General features: G+C 36.0%; 1 protein-coding gene across 3 annotated transcripts; it reads right to left on the bottom strand.

The window, feature by feature from the left end:
* Window positions 1-16,449: 16,449 nt before the first annotated feature.
* Window positions 16,450-26,262, bottom strand: LOC120069507 (sm-like protein LSM36B). 3 transcript variants are annotated; one of them, XM_090315545.1, is made up of 4 exons: window positions 26,105-26,262; window positions 24,557-24,688; window positions 16,802-16,915; window positions 16,450-16,714 (listed from the first exon to the last, which is right to left on the bottom strand). In XM_090315545.1, the coding sequence occupies exons 2-4, from the start codon at window positions 24,669-24,671 to the stop codon at window positions 16,665-16,667; spliced, it is 279 nt and encodes a 92-aa protein (XP_090171671.1). In that variant the 5' UTR covers window positions 24,672-24,688; window positions 26,105-26,262; the 3' UTR covers window positions 16,450-16,664. The 3 variants fall into 3 exon arrangements, with proteins under 3 accessions (XP_090171671.1, XP_038877209.1, XP_090171670.1); XM_039021281.2 differs by having other exon boundaries at window positions 24,557-24,710; window positions 26,105-26,260; XM_090315544.1 differs by lacking the exons at window positions 16,450-16,714; window positions 16,802-16,915; window positions 26,105-26,262 and adding an exon at window positions 20,359-24,216 and having other exon boundaries at window positions 24,557-24,705.
* Window positions 26,263-26,471: the final 209 nt, after the last annotated feature.

Here is a 26,471-nt window from a genome sequence, read left to right as displayed (position 1 = left end):
TTTATTAGCTCACATCGCTCACGAATACTCATAAAACTGGTTATCAGCGCTCAATTATTCGACTATAATCCCCAGGTAGGAGGTGTCCGCAGACCTTCAACTTAAATACCCCCAACCTTCGATAAGACTATATACCAATTGAGTTTGTAACCCTAGTTTGATATGTTTAATGACCTATTTTAACTAATTAAAACAAATGGTTAACCTACGTGAGCATACAGCTCTTCTTCGTTATGGATTTTAAATGTCTAACCCAATTTGATAACAACTTATAAAACTTTAGACATGCTAAACATCCACAACATACAAGCATTCAGTATCTAATATAACACTTATATTAAACATCCACAACATACGAGGCGATGGACAGCGATCGCGTAGAACTTCTTCTGTACGATGCGATCAACCCTAGATCATCTCCTTCTTCGAAGAGCCGCAACCTTTGCCTAGAACTTCGACGAATGACTCAAAACTTCAAACAAACTTTGAATACAGACTCGATAACGATTATTAATGCCCAAAAATGTAGGTGCCTTTACAAATAATCGCAAATGTAAAAGGATTTAGACAAACCGAGGCTAATCATCCTGAAAACATCCATTAATCTGGCACAACCACAGCAGATTTAACAATAAAAACAACGTAGAAATGCACCCACCATGAATATATATGTTATTTCATTGCAACAGATGAAATCAAAGTATCAGAACCTAGCTCTGATACCAATTGAAGGATCTCATACTGAGAGTTCCATGAGTGTGTTCAGATCGCTCCGATTTGACAGTGACCGAAATACAAATGACATACATTCAACATATACAGTTATGCACATTAATCTAATTATCGGCATGCTTAGAACAAAATAAATAATAGGGAAAGGATTCCATACCAGTTGAAGATTGTCTTTGAACTTTAGAACCCCAAGCAGCGGATCCCTCCAATAGATCTACCAACACCCGGTGGGAACGTGGACTGAAACAGCACGATCAACACGAACACGAGCGCTGCAGTGGGGACGACACCACCACTAATGAACCTCAGGTATTCTCGAAGTGAAAACCTAAAGAGTGGGCTTTGGTGAGTTTGGTAGAGGACGGAGGACAACTAGTCGTGTAGACGATAAGCAAGTGGGAGATAATACAGTGCTATCGTATAGCAAAAATGCTTATTGCATAGAGGAGCTACACGATCGTGTAGACGATTGTGTAGTTGAGTTCCCAGCATGCAACAATCATTCAAGAACAAAAAGAAAAACGCTCGAGGACAAAAAGAAAAATGCATTATCACAACATGCGACAATCATTCAAGAACAAAGAAATAACAACGCAATATGAGCGCATGCGAAGATTGATCATGAACTCAAACGATCAACGCATTTCCACCACTTGCGGCAATCGATAAAAGATCAAAACAATTACACCGTATGCGGCGATCGATCACAGATGTAAAGAGTGACGCATTCGTAAGGACTTCTGATATTGTACAGCTTTTCTGTTGTACGATTCTGACAAATCAATTGTGGAGCAGAGCGGACGTTCCCACCAAGCCATGGTAGGAATTATCAGCTTTTTTAGAGCGGGACCACTGATGTAGAAGGAGCCAAGGTCAATAAATAGCTACATCAAATTCAAAGAAAGAAGGTTGGTCTGAAGAGACAATTCATAGAAATCTGTGGAGAAAGACGAGACAAGACCGAAAGGTAAGTCTCTAGAGCAAGCAATTATTTCCATTCCCGAAGAAGAAGCTCTGTGCAAAAGATCACTTCTACCTGAAGAGGGAAGCTTTCCACACCATTCCTACCACACGCCGGCAAGAAAATCGTCTCCAGTCGGGATCTGTGTTAAGACATTGACACTCTTTCCGTATTTGTTCTCATTTTCTATTCATCAACTGTGTTCATCTCTAATCTTTCATTCACTATCTACAACAAACGTTTATCCTTAGATTTTAATACCATTATCGTATTCATCTTCATTTCTCTGTTCTTCTCCATACATTCATCATCCATTTTCTTCATCATGTGTAACTAATCCCAGGGTAAGGGGAAGGATTAAGCGAGTAAGTTAATCCTTGTTGAAAAAATTGGCTAAGTTTAGCTAAAGCATGCTCGACGGCATCTTCACCTGTGAGAGTAGAAGTGAAGATGTTACTCAGCCTCTCGAAAGAAGGTTGGAAGAATTCATTAACTAAAGCGAGAAGTATTTCCAGAGATGGAAACAACCTTGCATTCACTACGTTCATCCCTGTTTTACCATAGACATATGGGAACACGACCGATCACTGAAAGGTGTAAGCCAAGGGAAAGCGGAACCTTAGTCGCGTCCTCAATAAGATTGACGAACTTGCGATGTTCTTTCCCTCAACCCATTCTCTTTCTGACTCATTTCATAAGACTTGCCACCGCATTCGTAAGATACTTTTGCACATCTTCACAGCCAGACCTCACTTGTATATTTAATTGTTTATTCATTCTATTTTTACCGCAACTTTATTTATCACCGCAATTTACTTTACTGCAATTTATTTTATCATCGCTTTACTTTTATTATCGCATTTACTCTTTACCACAATTTACTTTTCTCAAATCAATTCATTATTCTTTATGTTTACCGGGCATATACCACATTAGTGTCGCACTAATCACAACAGTCCCCGTGTTCGACCTCAGATCACTCTGAGAAACTTGAGTTGGAATTATACTTGGTTCCAGCATAAGAAAACTTGTGACACGCGAACACTACACGAACGCATACTACGAAAGCATCTAAGCATCACCGCATACATCATTTAGAATGTAGTATCGTATTATCATTATCGCAAAGCGCATACATACACATACATTCATACGTCGTCAGCAATCTAACAAGTTGTTTGACGACAACACGACGAAAGAAGTAATTTTCATTCATCAAGTTTTTGGCGCCGTTGCCGGGGACGAAAACTTGAGTCATACATCATCATAATTTTGCGCATCATAATTAAATTTTCCCCTATCATTATCATCATCATTAATTTTTAGTCATTAGTTCACCTTACGATGGAGAGTTTCTTCGCATGCGGTCATCTATGTGATAGCCCAGCTTCTGCGTTTGCGTCCACTTCCTGCGTTAGCTACAAAAATAGACAATTGAATGCATAATAACGCATAATAGTGGGTTAGCCAAGATTCTTAATGCTAACAACGCAAACTCATTTTCTCATGAATTCCTAACATAATTGTCGCATATTCTGCTTAACAGCCTTCATAATTCTAAATAAAAGGCCTAAGATGATGTGCATTTCTATATGTCATCAAATTGTCAGAGAGCCAATGGGCCTAGCTTCTTAGCACATGAGCGGGGAACTATGTGTACATAGGGAACAAAGGGAATGCAAAAGAGTAAGCGTTTGTAATTAGTAATAGTTAACTATCTACCGTGTGTGTAGGTAGACTCATTCTAAGTAGTTATTAATTTAGCTATCTACCGTGCGTGTAGATAGAGTTGAGAACAGACTCATTCAAGGTTGAGGTTTGAATATAATCTCGTATTTATGATATGCTTGTTTTTATGAGTTGAAATAGACTCTAGACGTTGCTTACCACTCACTGAGCTTTGTGAAGCTCATTCTCTTCTTTCATGTTTTTCTTCCTAGGTATCAAAAAGTGAGGTATTCCAGGGTGCTGCTAAGGCTAAGGACTGCCACAAGCCACAGTCACACTTCTGGGGTTTTAAAGTTACTGATGTAAACTTCATAGTTAAGTCTTGGAGTTGTATAAACATTACATCGTTGTAATAAAATGGGCCTACTCAATCAGTTGTTGTTTATCTCCTTGACTTAAAGTTTACTAAGAGTAAAGAGTTTCAGATGGGCAGTAGGTATCACGAAAGGGTGGTATCTGCGGTCCTTCACGCCTCTCATCGGGATCAGGAGTGTGGGCTCGGGGCAGGGTGTGACAATCCATTTGTCTAGATGAACTCATCAACCTTGCGTAACGCAAGCCTCAGTACCGCTTCATCTTGCAGTTCTTGCATCCATCGCTTAGCTCCCATGCCCCATCGTGTAGCCCAATCGTTTAGTAAATGATCTCGTGCATAGCCTATCGCTTAACTACCACACCCATCATTTAGCTCTATCGTTTAGCACCGACGCGTTATCATCTAACGCATCTACTCATTGCATAGCGTCATCACCCAGCGTCTGCATCTATCGCATAATTCCCATCGCTAAGTATTCCGCCTATGGTGTAGCATGTCTGCTCATCGTGTCGCGCCATCGTGTAGTCTATCGCTCAGTGCCCGTGCATCGTCTAGTGTTTACGCTCATCGTCTAGTGCCCGCTCAACACTTAACGCTATCATCTAGTGCTATCGTCTAGCGCTATCATCCAACTTCTACGCTTATCGTCTAGCGCTCACACTGATCGTGTAATGTCATCACTTATCGTGAAGCTCTATCGTTTAGCGCCACCCGAAGCTACACGATCATTTAACACATCGCTGAGCTCCGTGCATTTGCCATACGATCGCCTACCTCATCGTGTACGCCGCTCATTTGCTACACGATCGTCTGCCTAGTGCCTTGCGCTCAACATCTCGCTCTCTCTGCTCTCGCTCATGCATTCTCAACGCATGGGTGACTTTAGGCTTAAACACCCCAGCCTAGCGAGAACCCGCCTTAGACAAAAAGTCTCTTATAGATATATTTTCTACAAATTTAATCTATTATTGCAATTAATTTAATCTTATTAAACCGATTTAAAAGATTAATCTAATTTCTAATCTCATTAGAAATTTGTGAACTTAGGTCTATCTTAAACATATTTTAAAACTATTTTAAAAAATGATTTTACCTAAGTTTGCATGCAACTCTTGGTTATTGATTTTAATTTCTAATTTCATTTATTTATAACTCTTATAAAGTAAATGAAACAAATTAAAACCTACCACTACATGATAGACATACATTAATTAATTATAACATTTATAATTTAACCTAAGGTAATGCCATGCTTCATGCAATATTCATTCATTACTAATATATAACATTTATATAACTAAGTAATGAACCATGCTATAACATACATTCCATACAACCATTCAACCTTATATTATAACACATATAATATAAATGATGCATGGATATGCTATAATGCATGCATACATATATTATAACTCTTATATTATATGATGTATGAGCATACTTTTTGTAATTTAAATCATGCATATTCATATATTATAACACTTATAATATAAAATGATGCATGAAAATAAATGCATAACCTATGGTGGGCTTTAAAACTATATGGCATATATTATGTCATATAATATAAAACATACATCACATGTATATTTATACTAAAAAATTATGGACCAGGATAGAACCTCTCTAAAAAAGAAAAACAAAGGCTAACTATTACAAGATTTGAGTCAACCGGTTCGAAACAGGTGAACCAGGTCTTGAACCACTCGAACCAAATTGCTCCTCAAAGAACACCTTGCAGTTGATCGTATAGTAAACACACCATGTGTCGAGCAGCTACGCGTCGAGTATGAAACACTATGTGATCACGTAGCTAATGACTATGCGATGAGCATGATAGTGTAGGATTGTATCAACAACAGCGGAAGTACAAGGATCATCTAAGCACTTTAATTCACTAATTTTGGCAAAATATAAAGCATGCTCTTGCAAAACAAGTGAGTTTCAAGACATACCTCTTGTAGAACTTCTTCAAAGCACCTTTTCCAGATGATATCTTCTCCAAATCTTATTGTAGACCACCTCAAGATCTTCCCCATTATTCTCTTGATGCTCTACATTGAATTGTGGGACTCAGAACAATCTTGAAAGGGATGAAGAAGAAAAGCTCACAGCAGCAATCTTGGTGAAGAACCTTTCCTTCAACCTGAATTTTCTCTATAATTATCTATAGATTGCATGCCAAAATTTCACTCCAATCTCTTCATTATATTGAAAATCAACATGCAAAGGAGAGAGTTGCATAAGTTGCAGCTCATGCTTGGAGAAGACAAGGCAAAGAATATGTTATTTGTGTGAGCAACTAAGGAGATGGATAAAGGAAAATCTACTTTTTCCATTTTGTGTTTTGCTTTTCTAAATTTCCAATTTTATCATAAAATAAAAAAAATGATTTTATAAAATCTATTTTGATTTTAAACTGAAAAAAATTAATTAATTTCATAAATTAATTAAATAAAACTTAATTAATTTAATATCAAATATTAAATTAATTTTAACACATATCCATCTTTATATATTTAAATCATATTTAAATATATAAGTTCTCCTATTCCGTTTAATTCTCAAAATTAAACACGTAATTATATCTCATATAATTACTAATTCCCTTAATTCTAATTTGAACGATTCAAATTAACTTATCACGCTATTTTAGAGCTAGTCTGTTACGAGCTAGTAGGGGGACCTCGTGGACCTATAGATCATGGGCTCCAACGATCCAAGATTAATTGACTAAATTGATTAGATCAGATTAATTCCCATTCGTTATCTAATGGGTCACTCCACTAAAGCCCACAGTTGTACTCCCCTCACTGTAGATATATTATGTCCACATGATTTAACCATAATCAGCAAGTCGACCCTTCACAGGTTGTTCGTAATAACGGCTGGGTCAAATATTTGTTTTACCCCCGAGATTATGTCTTATTCCTCAAGTTCCTACTAATCCTATAATGAACAATTGGTTTGTGATCCAATCACTAAACCAAACTTTCTCAGCCCAGTGAGAGGGTGGGGCCCCTTATTCAAGACCCAGATTCAGTACTTAAGAGAACAACCTTTCTCCTATCCCTAAATTGGGTAGGCGTGAACTCCATCTTGCACCCTATGTACCCAGCTATCTATTAGGTCTTACCCCTGAAATGGGAGTCTTATTGAGCTGGCGTTGTTGAGCCAACCCTCATCTATGAAAATCTAAGGGAAATCCCATATAAACAGGAGTTCATAGTTAGCTCAGGATCAAGATCGAGTTACGTAGGTCATCTAGGTGAAATAGTCAGTTTTGTATTGTAAACAACATTATAAAGTAAGAGTGACTTATTTCTTGGTCCGATCTTATGCAAACTCATTGCATAGGACGCCCCTACTCCTCATGTCATAACATGTACGAATTAGAATCACATCGTATGTAGCACTTTACAACTCTTTGTAACAACTACAGAGTAGGCTACATCCAATAGTGTTACCAGAATAAGGTACCCAATCTTACTCATGTACCATAGATCATTTTGACTATTTACTCGAACCTGATCCATTCTTATGTCTCCATGTAAAGTTCAAATACTCATACAATAGTCATTGGTATTAATTTATTGTATTTAGACTTTCATACAATTTAAAAAATCAATAATAAGTATATTGAATATAGAATATGTTTATCATTTTACAAACTGTGAGTTTTAGGATATAAAACCCAACAGATAGTCTATGCGATCATGTAGCACGCAAGCATGTGTCGAGTATCCAATGTCGCACGATCGTTCAGCAGCCGAGCGCCTATGCGATCTTGTTACAAACGTCACATGATCGTGTAGCAAACTCTACACAATCGTGTAGCATTAGCTATGCGATCATTTAGCAAATGCTACACAATTGTGTAGCAAATTCTACATGATCGCATAACAAAGGCTACTCAATCCTTTAGCTCTAGCTACATGATCTGAAACCTCTATTTCGTCTTCTCCATCAAAACTACGAACTGCAACCCTTCTTTGAAGCCTTCGAAACACCGCAAGCGTCTCAAAACTAACAAATTTACAGACTCAATTGTAATAATAATGCCCAAAAACGCAAGGGCCCTTTACAAACCAACTTTGTAAATTTAAAGAAAGCCTTAAACTGAGATTTCTATCTTGAAAATCCATCAACAAAGCCATTCACAAACATTTATCACATAAACGGAATGCATATTATAAAACCCACTAGTACTATTCAACGATTCAATACAAAAATGGAATTTGGAATCAGAATCCTATAACTTGGCTCCGATACCAATTGAAGGAACTCGTATGAGGAGAACCTTGAGCGGAAGTGAATCGACCAAATTTCATTAATTATCAAATACAAAATTTACAGTAAACGTACAAATAGATATGCATTTAAAATTAAATTACAACATGCTTTTACACGAAAATAGGTTTCAAGAAACTTAACCTTTGAAGAAATTTTCTTTGCGTTTCCCTCGAACAGTCACGAATAACTTGAAGACCTTCTTCAAGATCGATCTCGAACCAAAATCCGAACACTACCACAGTGTTACCTTGGTCTTCTCAGGATGAGAATCCAGGAGTGATAGGCTCTGACTATTTTGGTTAGGAGGGAAATGGCTTAAGGTGGAGGAAGAAGAAGGTTGAGAACTTTATTCGCCCAAGACAAAGACACAGAACTCTTCTGTAAAAATTTTCTCTCTATCATTCAGCAACAACATTAAAAAAACGTAGAGGAAGAAGAAAAACTATTTTTCTTTTATTCCTCTTGCCTAAAAGATAACCACTTCCACTAAAATGGGTGGAGAGAAAAGATGGGGAAGGGAGTTGTAACTCTCTTCCTTATTATTCAAATAATAATATAATATAAATAAATATGATAACTAACTTATCAAATTATATTTATATTAAATTATATGTTATATCAAATATAACATATAACCTATAGTTTTAATATTGTATCACATACAATGTAAACTATAGATTCTTTTCTCTATTATATGGCATTTAATATAAATCATATTTATATTATATTTAATAACTATGAATCCAATCCATAGAAAATATATTTGAATCTCATTCAAATATTTATTTCCTCCCATTAAGCTATAATGCATCAAATACATTATGACAATTATATCATATATAATTGAAATAATTTTATTATATCATATATAATTAAATCCCTCTATTAATTTGAACAATTCAAATTAATTCAAAAACTGATTCTCAACTAAACCTTTTTGAGCTATCAAGGGGACCTCATGGACCTATAGCTTAAAGCTCCAACGGTACATGAATAATTAATTAAACTTTTTAATTACATTATTCACCATTCGTTAACTGTTGGACACTCCACCAAAGACCAACAGCTGCACTCTTAGCACTACAGATATATTTCTGTATTCATTGGATATAACCAATCAACAATGTGATGACCCTTCACAAATTGCTCGTAAATATAGCTAGATCAAAATACCATTTTGCCCCTGTAGTTACATCAACTCCTTAAGTACCACTGATTTCTCTAATGAACAATAAGTCATAGTCCCACTATGACCAAGTCCCTCTCGGGCTAGGAGAAGGTGTAGCGACTATGTTCAAGACCTGGAATCAACTCTTAAGGGAGCAATTTATCTATTTGCCCTTGCAACGGGGAAGGAGTGAATTCTGTCTTGTGTAGTTATGTTCCCAGCTACCTAGTCAGACGAATCCCCAAAATCGTAGGCTTGTTGAGTTGACAATCTGGCCACTCTCACCCATATAAAACAAAGGACTGCCTTCATGAATAAGAGTTCATAACTCACTCAGGATTCAGGTCATGTCACCTATGGTCATTCTAGTGAAATGTAAGTCTCTATTATTAGCAGCGTTATATAAAGAGACTAATCATTTCGTGGTACGGTCTTATACAAACTCTTTGTATAGGATACCCCTGCTCGTATGTCTCCACATGAATGATCAGGATCAGATTATTTATAGAACTTTACAACACTTGTAACACCAACAAAGCAGGTCGTATCCATAATGTCACCAGGATAAGGTACTCAACCTTATGCATCTACTACAGATTGTTTAGGTTACTATTTAAACAAGATCTACTTGTATGTCTCTACATACTTGTTTAAATTACATGAAATAACCTCGTATCTTAGTTTATTGGATTGAGTATATGCTCATAAAATAACACTTATTTTATTAACAACAATTTGTTTATACAGAGTTTACAAACTACGAGATGACAAGGAGATTTAGGACACCATTCTCAACAGAGGCATACCCATGTGGATCATGTTTAAAGGATAACCTAAATGGTCTGTAGTATGTGGATAAGGTTGGGTGTCTTATCTTGGTAATACTACTAATACGACCCGCTTTGTAATTGTTACAATTATTGTAAAGTACTACAAATGATCTAACCCTGATCATTCTTGTGGAGACATGTGATGCGTGTGAATTGTGATGCGATTATGGTGTGAGTTTGCAGTGATGTGTTATGCGATGAACATGCAATTTTTCCTAATAAGACCTAAGTATAACCCTCACTAGGTTTCCTGGTAAGTCCAGGGTCGAACACAGGGACTACTAAGTAAATATACGACAGTTACTTTGATTCTCTTGCGATGGTGAAAACAAATGAGTTGGATGGTGTTTTGATTAAGAATATTTCCTATGCGACGGAGTCTGAACGAAGAGTTGATAAAATCGAGAGTTACAATGAGTATGCAATGAAGGGGTTGAGAAGGGGTTTAGCTAATACTTCATAAGATTATGCACAAGTTATGCGATCATGCTACACACAAATAAAAGCACGTCATCTCTCAATGCAAAATGTCATAATTCCTATTTCTAAGACGCATGCGATGTATACGAAAAAGTCGATAGGACTTATGTCTAAGCTTCTACTCTTGTCTATGTGATGATGAATGATGCACACATAAAACAAGGTGACTGTATATCATCATATCCTACTTCTAGGGTTATCCTACTTCTAGGGTGCATGCAATGTGTAAATAGCGATAGAACTTATATCTAAGTTTCTATTTCTTGCTTACGGTTCTAATCTGACTCTCTCAAGCCTAGATTCTAATCTGACTCTCTCAAGTCTAAATTCTATCTTTAGACTACTCTCTCAAGTTATCACACCTCCAAATTTAAAACAATGCTTGTCATCAAGCATAAACTAAAGATTTTCTTTAAAAAGTCAACCGCTTTTACCCTACCTAGACTTCTCAAGGTGCCTTATTTAAATTTCATGAACCAACGCCTTCTTAATTTCTATCCTGATCCCTTCCTAAAATATTTCTAATTTTTAGGGACCGCAAGTTTAACCTTCAAAAAAACTTTACTCGCTTCTAGGACATCGCATGATTCATTTCAACTTTCTCCAACTGGGGTGTTTCTAAGTGATTTTTACCCTTGCGCAGTTTAGATATTCCTTTTGTGATCTTACGCTGATCCAAATGCCCAGCCTTTGTTTTGGCTTGCTCCCATGGGTGTCATGCGAGCATCCAACTACAATCAAGGCACTCTTTCTCAGTCTAAACTCATCCCCATTTCTTTATTTGGCAGTAGAGTTGTGATCTCTTGATTTATGCGTTGATCATGATTCCCACCTTCGTTTTGGCTTGCCCTCACGGGTGTCATGCAGACATCCAACTATGAGCGGGATCCGATCTCAACGTTATGATTTTTTTTTTTTTATTGAAATTTCTAAAAGTAGCAAGGTAGAAAATAACAATACTAGCACCCCCAAATTTATACACAGCAATGTCCTCATTGCTGATAGATGAAAAACTCATGCGATGCTCTTAGGAAATTTCGTAAAAATTGTTTTGAAGGAAAGTTGGTGGACCGCTAACTTTTAGAAATGTTTCATGAATTAACTGTCCTGAAATTAAGTTGATCTAGTACATACGGTAAGAAATAAAGGCATGAAATCATAATTGGTATAGGGAAGAATGCGGTGACAAAATAAAGTAATCAAAATTCACTGATTTCGTCAAACTAAAGAGGATGCGATAATAAAATTTAGCAATATTGAAATGAGATGCGAGAAGTGCAAAATTGAAATAAAATGAGTCAAGGAAGGATACAACTCCCAAATTTGCTCTGTTGCCCGCATCATCTTTGATCACATCCTGCCTTGTGGTGGGTTGGTTCCTTGATTGCGATGGGCTGATCGAACCGGTTGCGTGTTTTTAGGTTATCGCATAGCTCCATCATAATCTTCAAGCGCGCTGAAGCTTAATTCCTTTGGATCACAATTTTGCTTGTGCCATCGTATTTTTCTTGCATAAAATAGGTAAATTAACTGCTTTTATGCGATAGGCACATGCGATCGTAATTTCTTCAGTTTAGCGCTTTTGGATATGATATTGCTCATTTTTACCATTGCATTCTCTCATTGTTTTACTTATTTGAGCTATAATAACTTGTATTTCTACCCGTTATCAACATGTGTGTGAGGGTATCCTATACAAAAGAGTTTGTATAAAGATTGAATCGCGAAATATTAAGTCTCTCTTAATAACATCGTTGCAAAAAGGATTTACATTTCAGTAGGATGACCATAGGTGACTTGATCTTAATCCTTAGTGAGTTGTGAACTCTTGCCTATGAGGGCGATCATTTGTTTTGTATGGGTGAGAATGGCCAAATTCGCTGACTCAATAAACCTATCATTTTGGGGACTCGTCTGATTGGAGAGCTAGGAACACAACTACACAAGAAGAAATTCACTCCTTCCTTGTAGTTAGGATAAGAAGATAAATTGCTTCTATAAGGGCTAATTCTGGGGCTTGAACAATGAGGCGACTCACCCTCTCCTAGCTTGAGAGGTGTTCGATCATAGTTGGACTATGACTAATTGTTCATTAGAGGGATTAGTGGTACTTAAGGAGTTAGATATAACTATAGGAGTAAAACGGTAATTTGACCTAGCTGTACTTACGAACAATTTGTGAAGGATCAACGCACTGTTGATTGATTATATGCAATGGACACAAAAATATATCTATAGTGTGAAGAGTTCAGCTATCAGTCTTTAGTGGAGTGACCGACAGTTAATGATTGTTGATTAATTTAATTAAAAAAGTTTAATTAATTGATCTTATATTGTTGGAGCTTTAATTTATATGAAGGTCCTCTCGTTAGCTCAATGAGAACCGGTGAGAATCAAATTAATTTTGGTTTAATTTAAAGTGAAAATTAATTGTATAAGATATAATTAAATAATGTATATTGATACATATATAATTTTATGAGAGAAGTAAATATTTGATTATAATTCAAATATTAATTGTATGAATATGATTCATATAAAATCTATATGTTAAAATTTAATGTGAATATGATTCATATTAAATTTATATAGTTTTATGAGAATAATAAATAATTGAATGTGATTCAAATATTAATTATATGAATATGATTCATATTAAATTTATATAGTTTTATGAGAGAAATAAATATTTGAATATGATTCAAATATTCATGATGTAAAGATGATTGACATAAAAACTATGTGTTATAATTAATATGAATATGATTCACATTAAATTTATATAGTTTGTTGAGACGGGTTATTTGGATGTGATTCAAATATTAATTTATATGAATGTCATTCCTATAAAAACTATAAGTTAAAATTAATATGAATATGATTTATATTAATACCTTAGGTTATTTGAGAGAATATAATAAATTATAGTTTATATTATATATGATATAACATATAGTTTGTATATATAATAAGCGATTAATATATATATGTGTATATATAAATCTAAATTTTTGAATTTGAATTTAATTTAATTAAAATTAAAGAGGAGAGGATTATAACTCCCTCACCATTATTTTCTCAAATGGTGTCATGTAACAAACGAGGAAAAAAATAGAGAGGATTTCTCTCTCATTCTCTCTCTTTCTCCTCTTGCTTTCTGTGTTATACAGATAAGTTTACAAAGAAGAAAATATCTCTCAATACTCTTCTTCCCTTCCCTCTTACTAAAATTAAGTGTAAGCTCACACCTCTGCACGATTCTCGTCCCTGAGAATAATGGGGAAGATCCCATGGTGGTGTCTGGTTACAGTGTTCGTGAGATAGGGAGAAGACGATGTGGATTGAAGGAACGTGAAGAATTGGTCTTCAACGGGTATGTGATACTTTATCTCTTTTCTCCATTTTCACATTAGTAGCATGCTTAATTTAATAATGTTTATCAATTGTTTCTATTCCTTTGAATTGTGTATGATCTATAAAAAAAAATCTAGAGACCGATGCATCCAATCTGCGGAGAATTCCAATCCCTTCACCTTAATTCATTTTTATATTATGATTTGTTTTCCTTATTTAATTCCCCAGTTTACAAACTATACTATTAACAATTAATAATTAATGATAAAAGAATTACTTAATTTTTGTTTTAAAAAAATTGCAGAAAACTTTAATTTTTGAAAAGTTGTATCATGTTGGGGTTTTAATTCAGAATACTATAACTTATGTTCCTCAAAGAAGTGTGCCACGTAAAACTAATACTAATAGAAGAGATATACCTCTGCAGTTATTAAAATTGTAGACATTCACTTGAGGTGGCAATTACTAAAGTCCTCTTTAATTATATTCATATAAATAATTTATTTAATAATAAGATAACATAAATTAGTTACTTAATTGTTAAATAAATCTTTCATACTATACTTAAATATTTAATATAACAATTAAACTTAATAAAATTACGACTAAAAAAAATTAATACGACGCTATTATATCTAGAAAAATTATTTTAACTAGTAAAACTATTGAAAATATTTACAAGATATAGCAAAATTTTAGAACCATCAATGATATCAGTGTCTATCAGTATCTATTATTGATGGTTCTAAAATTTTGCTATATTTTGTAAATATTTTAATTTATTTTTCTATATTTAAAAACATCCTTTATTTATGCTCACGTGGTTGTTTTGCATTCATTAATAAAGATTCAAAGATATATCAAAGAATTTAAAATGATGTGCAATTCAAAAGGTTTTAATATATTTAGCACAATAATTATTTCTAAAATACAATTGAAAAGTTGTCATAAAAAAGTCTGACATTATTTTTTCTTATGAAAAACTTTAATTCTAGTCTCTAATGAACGTAGTTTAGCACTAATTGATATATATTCACTCTCTCGAGATTATTTATTCAAATATCTAATTTATAATTGTTGCACTCGTTGATATTATAATCTAGTGTCTAAATCATATCTAATAAAATATCATTTCAACTTTTTGATTAAAAAAAAAAATAGTATCACATTTTAAACTTATGCCACGTTTACGTTGAGTTAATGGATATCAATATATTACTATTTGGTTTGTGAGGCCCGTTTGATTGCTTTTGATGTTGTTTACACATTCCTCCATAATCGCAATTAGATGTAGGATCCATCGTACCATCTGTAATCAAATCTTGTAAGTTGATTGAGTTTCGGAAGGTGCTCAATCCGATTGTTTTTTTAATATGTAGTGGGACCCACCTATTTTATAAAAATATTTTATGTCGACTTTCCATCTTTTATCCTCAGATATCATAACATACAACTTTATGAATGCACCGATCAGTAAATATTTTATAAGTCCATTTGCTGGTATGCCTATTGATCTACCATTTCCAACCATATAGTCAATAACAATAACAATATTGCAGGATTTATCTTTTTTTTATGTTAGTTTGATCGGTATCGGTAGTTGCTATTTGAATAGTTTTATAACCCCATTTGTTCCTACGCTTATTGATGTTTATGATGATCCACCGATAACTACAATATTGAGAAGAACTTTATTGTCTGAGTACGGTCAAATTTATCGACTAACTAGTACGTTGATCGATACTTATTTCATAAATTTTACATATTCCAACTTTTCAAATGCTTACCGACCTATTGTGTCTATCAATCGATATTGATAATGTTGGCACAAAACTTTTTGAGTCACCCTATTCGTTGAATGCATGTGTTATTATTAGTTCCTTAAAGCAATCCCATGAACCAAACAAAAAAATGGACAGAAAAACAAAATCAACGAGAAGGAATTTCATTTCATAAAGAAGTTAAAAATATATATAATATGATTAGAAAATGAAGAAAATGATGGAGTAGAGATTTCATATTCACCTCACCAAACAAAAAGTAAACAAACCCTAGACACTCCCATCCAACCAGATGAAAACTCATCCTATTTAGAATCACTAGATGTGAGCACCAATGTACGTTTACTATTCTTGTGTTAAACCTTCGTGCCACTTGATCATTCTTCATGCCGCTTGGTCCATCGAAAAATATTTAATGAAGGTAATTTAGTATTTTTAATTTTACCTTCCAATTAATGACGTGAAATAAATCGTCTCAATCACAATAATACTACTTTTGAAAAAATTGATGAGTAAACACCAACAAACACAATAACATCATTCCAGTTAGATGGTCCAAATTACACCAACCTAAACATGGCCTCAATGAAATACATGAAATGCAACAGAAAAAGACGACCTCATGTCTAAATAAACCATTTGTCTCGACCTAATTAACAATAAAATATTTTTAAAATCATTTGCCTACGAAGCCTGTCGTCTTCTTGCGAAACATCAAATTTCATGGTTAATCCAATGACAATAATTTTATCTTTAATTATTTGAACGTTAGCTCGAACATAAGAAAGCTATAAAAAAAAAAATGCAAAGCAGATCAGATCAGTAATTTCAATAAAAGAAAGGTCCAAAGGTTCATCATAATTTGCATTCCATTTCTAACTAAACAAGATTTTTGATTGAAGTTGTTCACAAGAACAAGAACAGAACATCATGGCGACACGGTTGGATTCTCTATTTCAATGATCAATTTCCAATTCCGCGACTTATCTCTCATTTCCTATCCAGATTCTTAGCGTAGCTAAGACGACCCTTCTGCTAATGTCCTCTTCGAAGTACTGATGTAAAGAACTGCATTAACAAATAGAACCTTAGATTATTCTCAACAATAGAGAGTCAAGACGATTAGATTGTCAAAGTTGCTATTTCAATATGTACCATTGTTTCCGCGGATGAAAGCATCGCCATATTTGTTCTTCAACTGTCCATTCACGTATTCTTCGGTCTGCTCCATTGCTATATTCATGTATCCATCCAGACAGGCAAGAATACCTTTACAATGAAACATAGAATGGGATCTTCACATTATAATTCAACATAGATTTTATATATATATATATTTTTTTTATGAAAATAATAACAGAGTAATGGAAACCCTAGACCAGGAAGAAAAACCACGGTACAGATCTTTTCTTTTATTATTATAAAACTAATACACTGAATACATGAGAATAGGGTGAATAAATAGACTTGTAGAGAACCCTAGGGTTAGAGGCAATTACAAAAATACCCCTAGAGTAAAAACCCTATTTTCAACACTCCCCTCAAGTTGGTGCATAAATGTCGATAAGCTCCAACTTGCTGAGACAATAGGCAAAATTTGGTCTAAGCAGCCCCTTGGTGAGAACATCTACCACTTGTTGATTAGACAGAATATAGGGAATACAAATGCTCCCGTTATCCAATCTTTCTTTAATGAAGTGTCGGTCAATCTCTACATGTTTGATTCTTTCATGTTGAACTGAGTTGTTCGCAATGTTTTTATTGCAGCTTTATTATCCCAAAACAACTTCATTGGAAGCTCCCTATCTTGGTAAAGATCAGTCAACACCTTATATAACCAGATTTCTTCACATATTCCCAAATTCATTGCCCTATACCCAGCTTCAGCACTACTTGCCACTATTCCCTGTTTCTTACTTCGCTAAGTGACAAGGTTACCCCAGACAAAGATACAATATCCAGAAGTTGACTTTCTATCAATAACAGAGCCTGCCCAATCAGAATCTGTATAGGCTTCAATCGTTTTTTCCCAGATTTTTTAAACATTAAGCCCTTATCGAGGTTTCCCTTCAAATATCGAAGGATACGCTCAACTGCATTCATATGTTCCTCATACGGAGCTTGCATAAACTGGCTCACAACGCTAGGTAGATCAGCTTTCCAACCAACCTCTGGTACCTTTCCTTGCTCACAGGAACCTCGTTGTTTGTAACACCAAGTTTTGCATTATACTCCACAGGTTTGTCAACAGGTTTACAGCCAATCATGCTTGTCTCTTTGAGTAAATCAAGTGTATATTTTCTTTGCAATACTGAAATACCTTCTCTTGATCGAGCTACCTCCATTCCCAGGAAGTATCTCAGCTTACCAAGGTCTTTAATTTCAAATTCTTTGGCCATTCTCATTTTAAGCCTCATAATTTCACTCTCATCATCACCGGACAAAACAATATCATCAACATACACTATGAGAACAGCAACCTTCCTGGAAACAGATCGTTTTGTAAATAGTGTATGATCTGAGTGCCCTTGGTTGTAAACTTGTGCTTAACAAATGTAGTAAACCTATCGAACCAAGCCCTTGGGGATTGTTTCAGACCATATAAGGATTTCTTCGGTCTGCAAACCTTGTGCTTGAACTGACTTTCAAATCCAGGAGGCGGGCTCATATAGACCTCCTCTTCATGTTCATCATTAAGGAACACATTTTTAACGTCCAATTGATATAGTGGTCAATCTTTGTTAACAGCAATTGACAACAATACACAAATAGTATTGAGTTTAGCTACATGAGAGAATGTTTCAGAATAATCGACTCCGTAAGTCTGGGTAAAACCTTTAGCAACAAGTCTGGCCTTATACCGATCAATCGTCCCATTTGATTTGTATTTTACAGTGAAAACCCATTTGCAACCAACTGTCTTGTGTCCTTATGGTAAAGGCACCTATTCCCATGTGTCATTTGTCTCAAGCGCCCTCATTTCTTCCATAACAGCCGATTTCCATTCAGAGTTCTCCATGGCTTCACGGATATTGCTTGGAATTATTATGGTGTCCAAGCTAGTGGTAAATGCTTTAAACTCGGAAGACAAGTTATTATACATCAAGTAGCTGTGCATAGAGTACTTTGCACATGAGCGAGTACCTTTCCTTAGTGCTATCGGAAGGTCGAGAGAGGCATCACGATTTTCCACTTCTCTCGGTTTCTCAGCATGACTGGTCACCTGTAACTCAAGATTTTTAGTAATATCTTCCACTCCTTTGTCAACAACAGGACTTTTATCTTCCATTTCTTTGTCAACAACAGGGCTTTTCCTTTTATTATTCTCTCTTTCAGCTGTTTCTTCATCTGTCACATATTCGTTATGGCCATTTCAACCTCCTTCATCTTTTTCGTCCCTGCACTTATCAGTCTCCATATATATATCAACTTCATTAGTTTCAGGAATACACGTACCTGAACCAGATGTCGGTTCTGACTCCTGGACCGGAGCCGACGGATTAACAGGTGGCAATTCTTCCTTTCGACGATTCTTCCTATAGTAGGTTATCCAAAGAAGCTGGTTGGTAGGGAGAACAGGGTAGGCTCTTTCAGAACTAGTGGAAGGGATCAGAGTGGAATCCCTAAGGGAATAGCATAGGTGGACCAGTTAGGCTCTTCACTTGGACTCTCCCCCTGAAGATTACTAACGGGAAAGAAATGTTGGTCTTCAACAAAGGTAATATCCATGGAGAGAAAATATTTTCTAGAGGATGGATGATAGCATTTATATCCACGTTGATGAAGGGGATACCCAACAAAGACACATTTTTTAGCACAAGGGTGAAATTTTGTGCGATTTGGGCCTTGAGAGTGGACAAAAGCGACACAGCCGAAGACACGGAGGGGTACATCGAAAATCAAACGAGTAGTCGGAAAGGATTCTTTGAAAAGGTCTAAAGGATTATGAAAGTCAAGGACACGAGACGGCATACGGTTGATGAGGTGAGCTGTTGTAAGAATGGCATCTCCCCATAGATAGGACGGAAGAGTAGCAAATAACATTAAAGACCGGGCAACTTCCACCAGATGGCGATTTTTACGCTCGGCTATTCCATTTTGTTGAGGAGTATAGCACACAAGCTCTGATAAACAATTCCCTTAGACACAAGAAAGTCATGAATAGAGGTATTAAAGAACTCTCGTCCATTATCACTCCTTAAAATCCCAATTTTGGCATGGAACTGGGTTTCAATCATAGTATAAAATTGTTTAAAGGTAGACGACACCTCTGACTTATCGGCTAGTAAGAACACCCAAGTAAGACGTGTATGGTCGTCTATGAAGGTGACGAACCAATGTTTACCAATAGAGGTAGTGGTTGGTGATGGTCCCCAAACATCATTATGAATAAGGGAGAAGGGACTAGATGGCTTATATGGTTGAGAACGAAACGAAATACGACTTTGTTTGGCACAAATACATACATCATAAGTTAAAGATGCTATATCAATATTGCGAAATAGATGTGGAAATAAATATTTCATATACTGAAAGTTCGGATGGCCTAAACGATAATGTCATAACATAAAGTCATTTTCAGAAGTATAAAACTTTAAAGACATAAAACCAGCGGTGTGATCCTCCCTAGAAGAAGTCTCGTCAGAAAGAAAGTAGAGCTCCCTATCATGCCGGGCAGTGCCAATCGTCATCCCCGACTTCTGATCCTGAAACACAACAGAGTCTGGTGAAAAAATAGCTTTACAGTTCAGATCTCTTGTAATTTTACTGACCGATAAAAGATTATACGATATTTGTGGCACATGAAGAGTATCACGTAAAATAAAACCATCAAGAGGAAAAGTATTCCCCTTTTCCTGCAACTGGGGCAAAAGACACATCTGCAATTCTGATACGTTCAGTCCCCGCACTCGGACAGTAAGTAACAAACAATTCTGAAGAACTAGTGAGATGATCTGTGGCCCCTGAATCTACGATCCAGGGTTTCTTGCCATTAATGCTAACAAGACCAAGAGCTGAGAATGTACCTGCTTGAGCAATGGCACTTACTCCGACGGCATTCACATTGGTCTTACTATGGGCTAATGACTGATGCTGTGAATTTTCAATAACTAGATCACTTACAGAAGTACGTCCGGAGTTTGATCTATCATGGGACTGTCGTTTCTTACTGTTCGGGGGCCTGCCGTGCAACTTCCAACATTGGTCCTTCGTATGCCACGGCTCCTTACAGTGCTCACAGACAAGTATGGGCTTTTTGTCACTGTCGAAATTGGACGCCTTTGAGACAAAGGCTGATGCATCAATAAAGGCAATCACCAGATTGTTCATAGCCTGTGATCGGTCTTCTTCTAGACGAATCTCGGAACACACCTCTCGGAGAGACGGGATAGGTCGTTGACCCAATAAGCGACTTCGAACACTATCATATTTTGGGTTTAATCCGACCAAAAACACATAAACCCGATCTGCCTCTTCAAGCTTCAAATACTATGCCCTATCTTGTGTGCAGTTCCAGATAATCCCGGCACAAATCCATTTCTTGCCAAAAAACTAACAGCTTATTGAAGTAGCACGTAACAGTCATGTTTCCTTGCTTGCATTCATGGACTTGTTTATGTAAAGTGTACAACCGGGATGCGTTTTGTCGTTGTGAGTACAAGTCCCTAGTTGCCTCCCAGATATCTCTTGCAGTTGTTGCATATAGAAGAGGCCGACCAATCTGGGGCTCCATACTGTTGATAAGAACAGACCGTAGCAAAGAGTCCTCCCCTTTCCAGATTCTTTCTTGAGGATCACCTGGGATGGGTTGTGGAATTTCTCTGGTCAAATATCCGAATTTGTGCCTACCTTCTAGAGCCATTCGAATTGACTGGGACCATGAGAAGTAATTCCCCCCATTCAGTTTTTCTCCAACCAGAACTCCTGCAGAATTGCCTACTGAACCAGTTAAGTAATTTGTATTGGGCAAAATAGATAACGAGTTTACCGGATTCTCTGGACCAGTAGGCAATTGGGAAGTTGTGCCAAGCATTGTATCTGAAATCTGCTGATGCAAAAAGGCCAACCGATGTCTCACATCATTGGAGTAATGAACCGAACTACAACCAGGTGGAAACTGAGTCGCCATGGTCGCTGGCGGGGTACTGGTAGCCGGCTGAGAGATCGCCGGTAGATGAGAAGGCCCTGATCGGCTGCGCTGCTCAAGATGGTTGCCGGAAAATCTCTTATCCCTCTGGTCAAACGAACCGAGAACAGAATCGGAGAGATTCTGCTCTCCTTGCCGGACGGAATAACTCACCGGGTCTGTCGCGACTCCTTGGGTGTACACCGGCAGCATGGTCGTGTTTCTGAAGGAGGTCGAAGATGAAACCCTAGGCGATGCTGCTTCATCGATCGGAAAAGTGGGTTCGATAGAAGACAAAACCCCATAATCGGCGATCGAAAACTCAGATAGCCGAGGAGGAGCGATCGGAAGCTCGGCGGTTGCCTGCACGTCGAAAATGCCTTTGTCCGTCAACGTTCTTGGGCTGTTCCTGATCGGCGACTGTGATCCCGTTGCAACCGGATGGTTTCCTGAAGAATTGGTTGCCTGCAATCGGACGGCGGAGATTAAGTCTGGTAGGGCAGCTTGAAAACACTCCTTAACCGCAACCCTAATAGTGGTTTGCATATCAAAACTTGAAGATCCACCAGTGGAAGGCGATTGTGGATGGTTTTTTTCCATAATGGCTAGGATTTCGTCCCTTTGCTCTATACCATGATGAAAATAATAATAGAGAAAAAACACAATATTTACGTGGAAACCCTAGACCAGGGAGAAAAACCACGATACAGATCTTTTCTTTTATTATTATAAAACTAATACATTGAATACATGAGAACAGGGTGAATAAATAGACTTGTAGAGAACCCTAGGGTTAAAGGCAATTACAAAAATATCCCTAGAGTAAAAATCCTATTTTCAACATTTTTCAACAGTTAATAGTACACGAGAAAAGATAATGGTCCTATACAAAGGACGACAAATGGTCATGTTTAAAATCAAAACAACATTTGTGAAACAAATTGTCCATGTTTGAAGGTGTTGACGAGAAGGGCAGTTCACATTTGGTTAGTTAGGAGAGGGTTTATGAGACCTACTGAGTTTGCAGGGTTGGGTATTGGCAATTTGAGGATTTGTAGTAAGGCTTTTTGGCTAAATGGTCGTGGAGTTTTCCTTCGCTGCACAAGGCATACGGTCCTCACCCTTTCGAATGAACCTCAAGGAGAGGGTCGAAAGAAACTTTCAAGAATCCTTGGAAAGTCATCACTTAGTGCAATTCCCCCCTTCTTCTCCAATTAATTGCTGTCAGGAATGGTTCAAACACCTATTTCTGGGTAAGGTTGCTTGGTGGTGAGAATCCCCGACGCATTCGTAATGTTGCAAGCATGCTATCACGATTTGGAACTGTTTTTTGGAGACTTTTGGTGTGTGCATAGCCATATCTGTGATTGTGATAGAACCCAAATAATAGCTAAAATAGTATTGAAAGACAGGATGAAGAAATACAAAACTTCCAGGTAATTGGACCTTCCACCCAAACACTCTATTTATAACAAATCGCTATAACTTCCCTACATTACTAACAAACTCTTGTTAAATTTCGTGTTTTCCTTTAAGTTTCCGAGGATTTTTTTTTTTTTTTTTTTTTTTTTGTAACTAATACGTAGGCAACCATTTTACTTAGTTGAAGCCTTTTCTTGTGGTGGGGCTCCCTCATTTTGTGGGTTTGCTTTTCTGTATGCTCTTATAACCTTTCATTTCTTTTCCAGGGAAGGTTGCTTCCATAAAAATAAAAATAAAAATAAAAATTCTAACATACCCTTAATTCCCTAATAACATTCCTATACTATTCTTTTGTTTTTAAAAGAAAGGAACCACATTCTCATGGAGAAAAAATGAAAGGATACAATAGCGTCCAAGAAATCCCATGCCCACAAAATAAAAGAATCCTGCTAAAGAAACTCTAGCCACCCAAAATATGACCAAATGGATAAATAAAAAGAATTAGACACCAACGCTTAGAGAGAAACCGAACCTACAGGGGCCCAAACATCCCTACTTTCTCGCTCCACACCTCTAAAAATGCTACTGTTCCTATCCCACAGCCCCCACACCAAAGCACACACGTTAGCTTGCCATATAAATTGTCCCTTGACATTTCTATCAGATTGTTGTCTCATGATGGAAGAGGTCTTATTCCATTTTCATTTTGAAGATAAGATTGTACGCTTTGACAAACTCGTTTCTTTGCTATTTTATGGAACATCCAGTTGCAGATCAATGACAAAATTTTAGAGGGATTGAGAGGTCTTAGGAATGTGTGTGCTCTTGTCATGTTTAATGCCTCTCTCTCGACATCTGTTTCAAAAGTCTTCCCTAATAATTTTCTTGGTCTGACTGTTCTGGATTGGAGCCCTTTTTTATCTTGATAGGGCATTAGGTTTTATTTTATCTTTGGCTCAGCTTTTTGGGCACTTTTCTATATGCCTCTTTTGTATTCTTTCAGTTCTGCTCCGTGAAATTTCTGTTCATGTTAGAAAAATTACAAAGAAGTCAGGTTTGAAGAGCAAGGAATTGCTAAAGAGATTATACAAACTCAAGGACACAGTTGGACAACCTATGGAACATATAATGTCCAAATGAGGTCATAATAAAGAGATTATATGGAAATAAAAAGGGTTGACTAATGATGCATTTGTCAACAGGGAAGAGCAAAAAAAGGATAGTGCCCTAACATTTGCAAGTGTTGTTTTCTTCTAGAGATTAATAAAGTAATGATACAATTCTGAGATTAAAAGACGAAATTGAACAACTAGAGACCTATCCAAGGCCCAAGGTAAAAGAAAAGTAGAAAACAAATATACCTCGGTAGTCAACACCAGAATTGAGTTTCACAACTACGGGACGACCCCGAATTGATTTGAGAAAGTCTGCAGGTGTCTTTGTTGATGCAGAACCTTTTTCACCACCAATACTCATCTCTAATTTTCTTCTATCTGCACAACCAACTTCTTATACCTGATCAGATATTAGTCATTAAATTTATTCAACATCATCAAACAAAGTATAAGAACTAATGGGTAATTATCATTAATGACTAAACAGACACTAAGTATTCAAGCGAACTATGGTATGCCCCCATAGTTAAAGGAACAAAAGATAAGACAGAAAACTCTACAGGTGTCATAAATGCAAAAAAGAAACCGCCGAGGCAATGAACATCTAAGGTCCCATTTAGTAATTATTTTACTTCTTTTTTGGATAAGAAATAATTTCATTGATGAATTGAATATCCAAAGCGTTACAAAATGAGCCCATCGTGGGATTACAAAAGATTCCTCCAAAAAGATACAAGTTTCTTTGGTTTTTGGTTTTTCAAAATAAAGCTTATAAACACTACTCCCACCTATAAGTTTCTTTGTTGTTATCTGCTTTCCATCAACGTTTTCAAAAACCAAGCCAAAATCTAAAAACTAAAAAAATTAGTTTTCAAAAACATGCTTTTGTTTTTAGAATTTGACTAATAATTCAAGTGTTTCTTCAAGAAATGTGAAAACCATAGTATGAAATTTAGGAGAAATTAAGCAAAATTTTAAAAGCAGAAAACTATAAACAAAATAGTTACTAAACTAATTGGTATGAAATAGAAAAAATTAAAGCTCAGACAGCAGAAAGGCCACTAGTATATAATGAAATGCCACTCAATTACACGTAAACATTGTGAAATCTATGAACATCTAGACCATTAGGGGGCGCACTGGGTTTGATTTGTTACAGTTTTCTCCAACACTAAAACCCAGACTGCTCGGTTCACTGAGCTTTGGTCCACTTTCTCGTTTTAGATTATGCTAATATACGTACTACTGCACCTCATTCATACAACTAACTACTTCTTTCAAAACTTCTGTCATTTAACAAGATTCTAGTTTTCATACCCACCATTTCAATCCAACAAGAACACGGAAGCTTGAATATAACAAGATGAGTTAATAAATACAAGTCCAACACAGAAACCCCAAGTCCTCATGGATGAAGTTCCCCCACAGATATCTTGAAAAGTCCGAAAATTAGTAGAAACTTCAATGACAAAAATCTTAAAAATTCAACCAAAATCAATGCAGTTCCCTTCGTCCAATATAAATACTTCAAACAGAACAAAGCTATCCATAAAAATCAACAAAAAAAAAAAAGAAAAGAAAGAATCCCACATATAAACAAGTACCCCACCGAAATGAAACACAAACATAAACGAAAATTAGAGATTTAATAAAATTAATAGGGTTTTCAAGAAACAGCGTCAGAATTCCCAAAATGAAAATTTGAAAAAAAAAAATTGAAAAATTCCGAAATTCTCCCAAGAATCAACCACAAGACGAAGAAACAGAGAGAATGTTAACGAAACAATATAATACCGTGGAATGAGGACGGAAAACTGAAGATCTGATGTCGCTATCTAAAACCAGAGAGTGTTAAGAGTACGAAGGGTAATCGGAAAAACTCAAAGCCAGAGTATCGTGAGAGAGAGAAGAAGACGATGGTTAGGGCAAAGGTATTTTGCTGTCTTTATTTATTTATATTTATTTTTGGGTCTTTTAAATATAAAAAAAATATTTAAAAAATATTTAAATTTTAAGTAGTTTTGTAATTTTTGCAATATTTTTTGAATTTTTCTATTTATTTTTTTATCTTGAATTTTCAGGAATAGTTTCGTTTGGTTTTAAAATGTCCCTCACTCTAATGTTACTTTTTATGAAAAAGTTTGAGTTGGTTAACAACAAT

Source organism: Benincasa hispida, chromosome 7 (genome assembly GCF_027475165.1).
Source record: "Benincasa hispida cultivar pf3 chromosome 7, pf3_genome.v1.1, whole genome shotgun sequence".
NCBI lineage: Eukaryota > Viridiplantae > Streptophyta > Magnoliopsida > Cucurbitales > Cucurbitaceae > Benincasa > Benincasa hispida.
The sequence above is the reverse complement of the archived record's forward strand: the minus strand, read 5'-3'. Positions and strand labels throughout refer to the sequence as shown.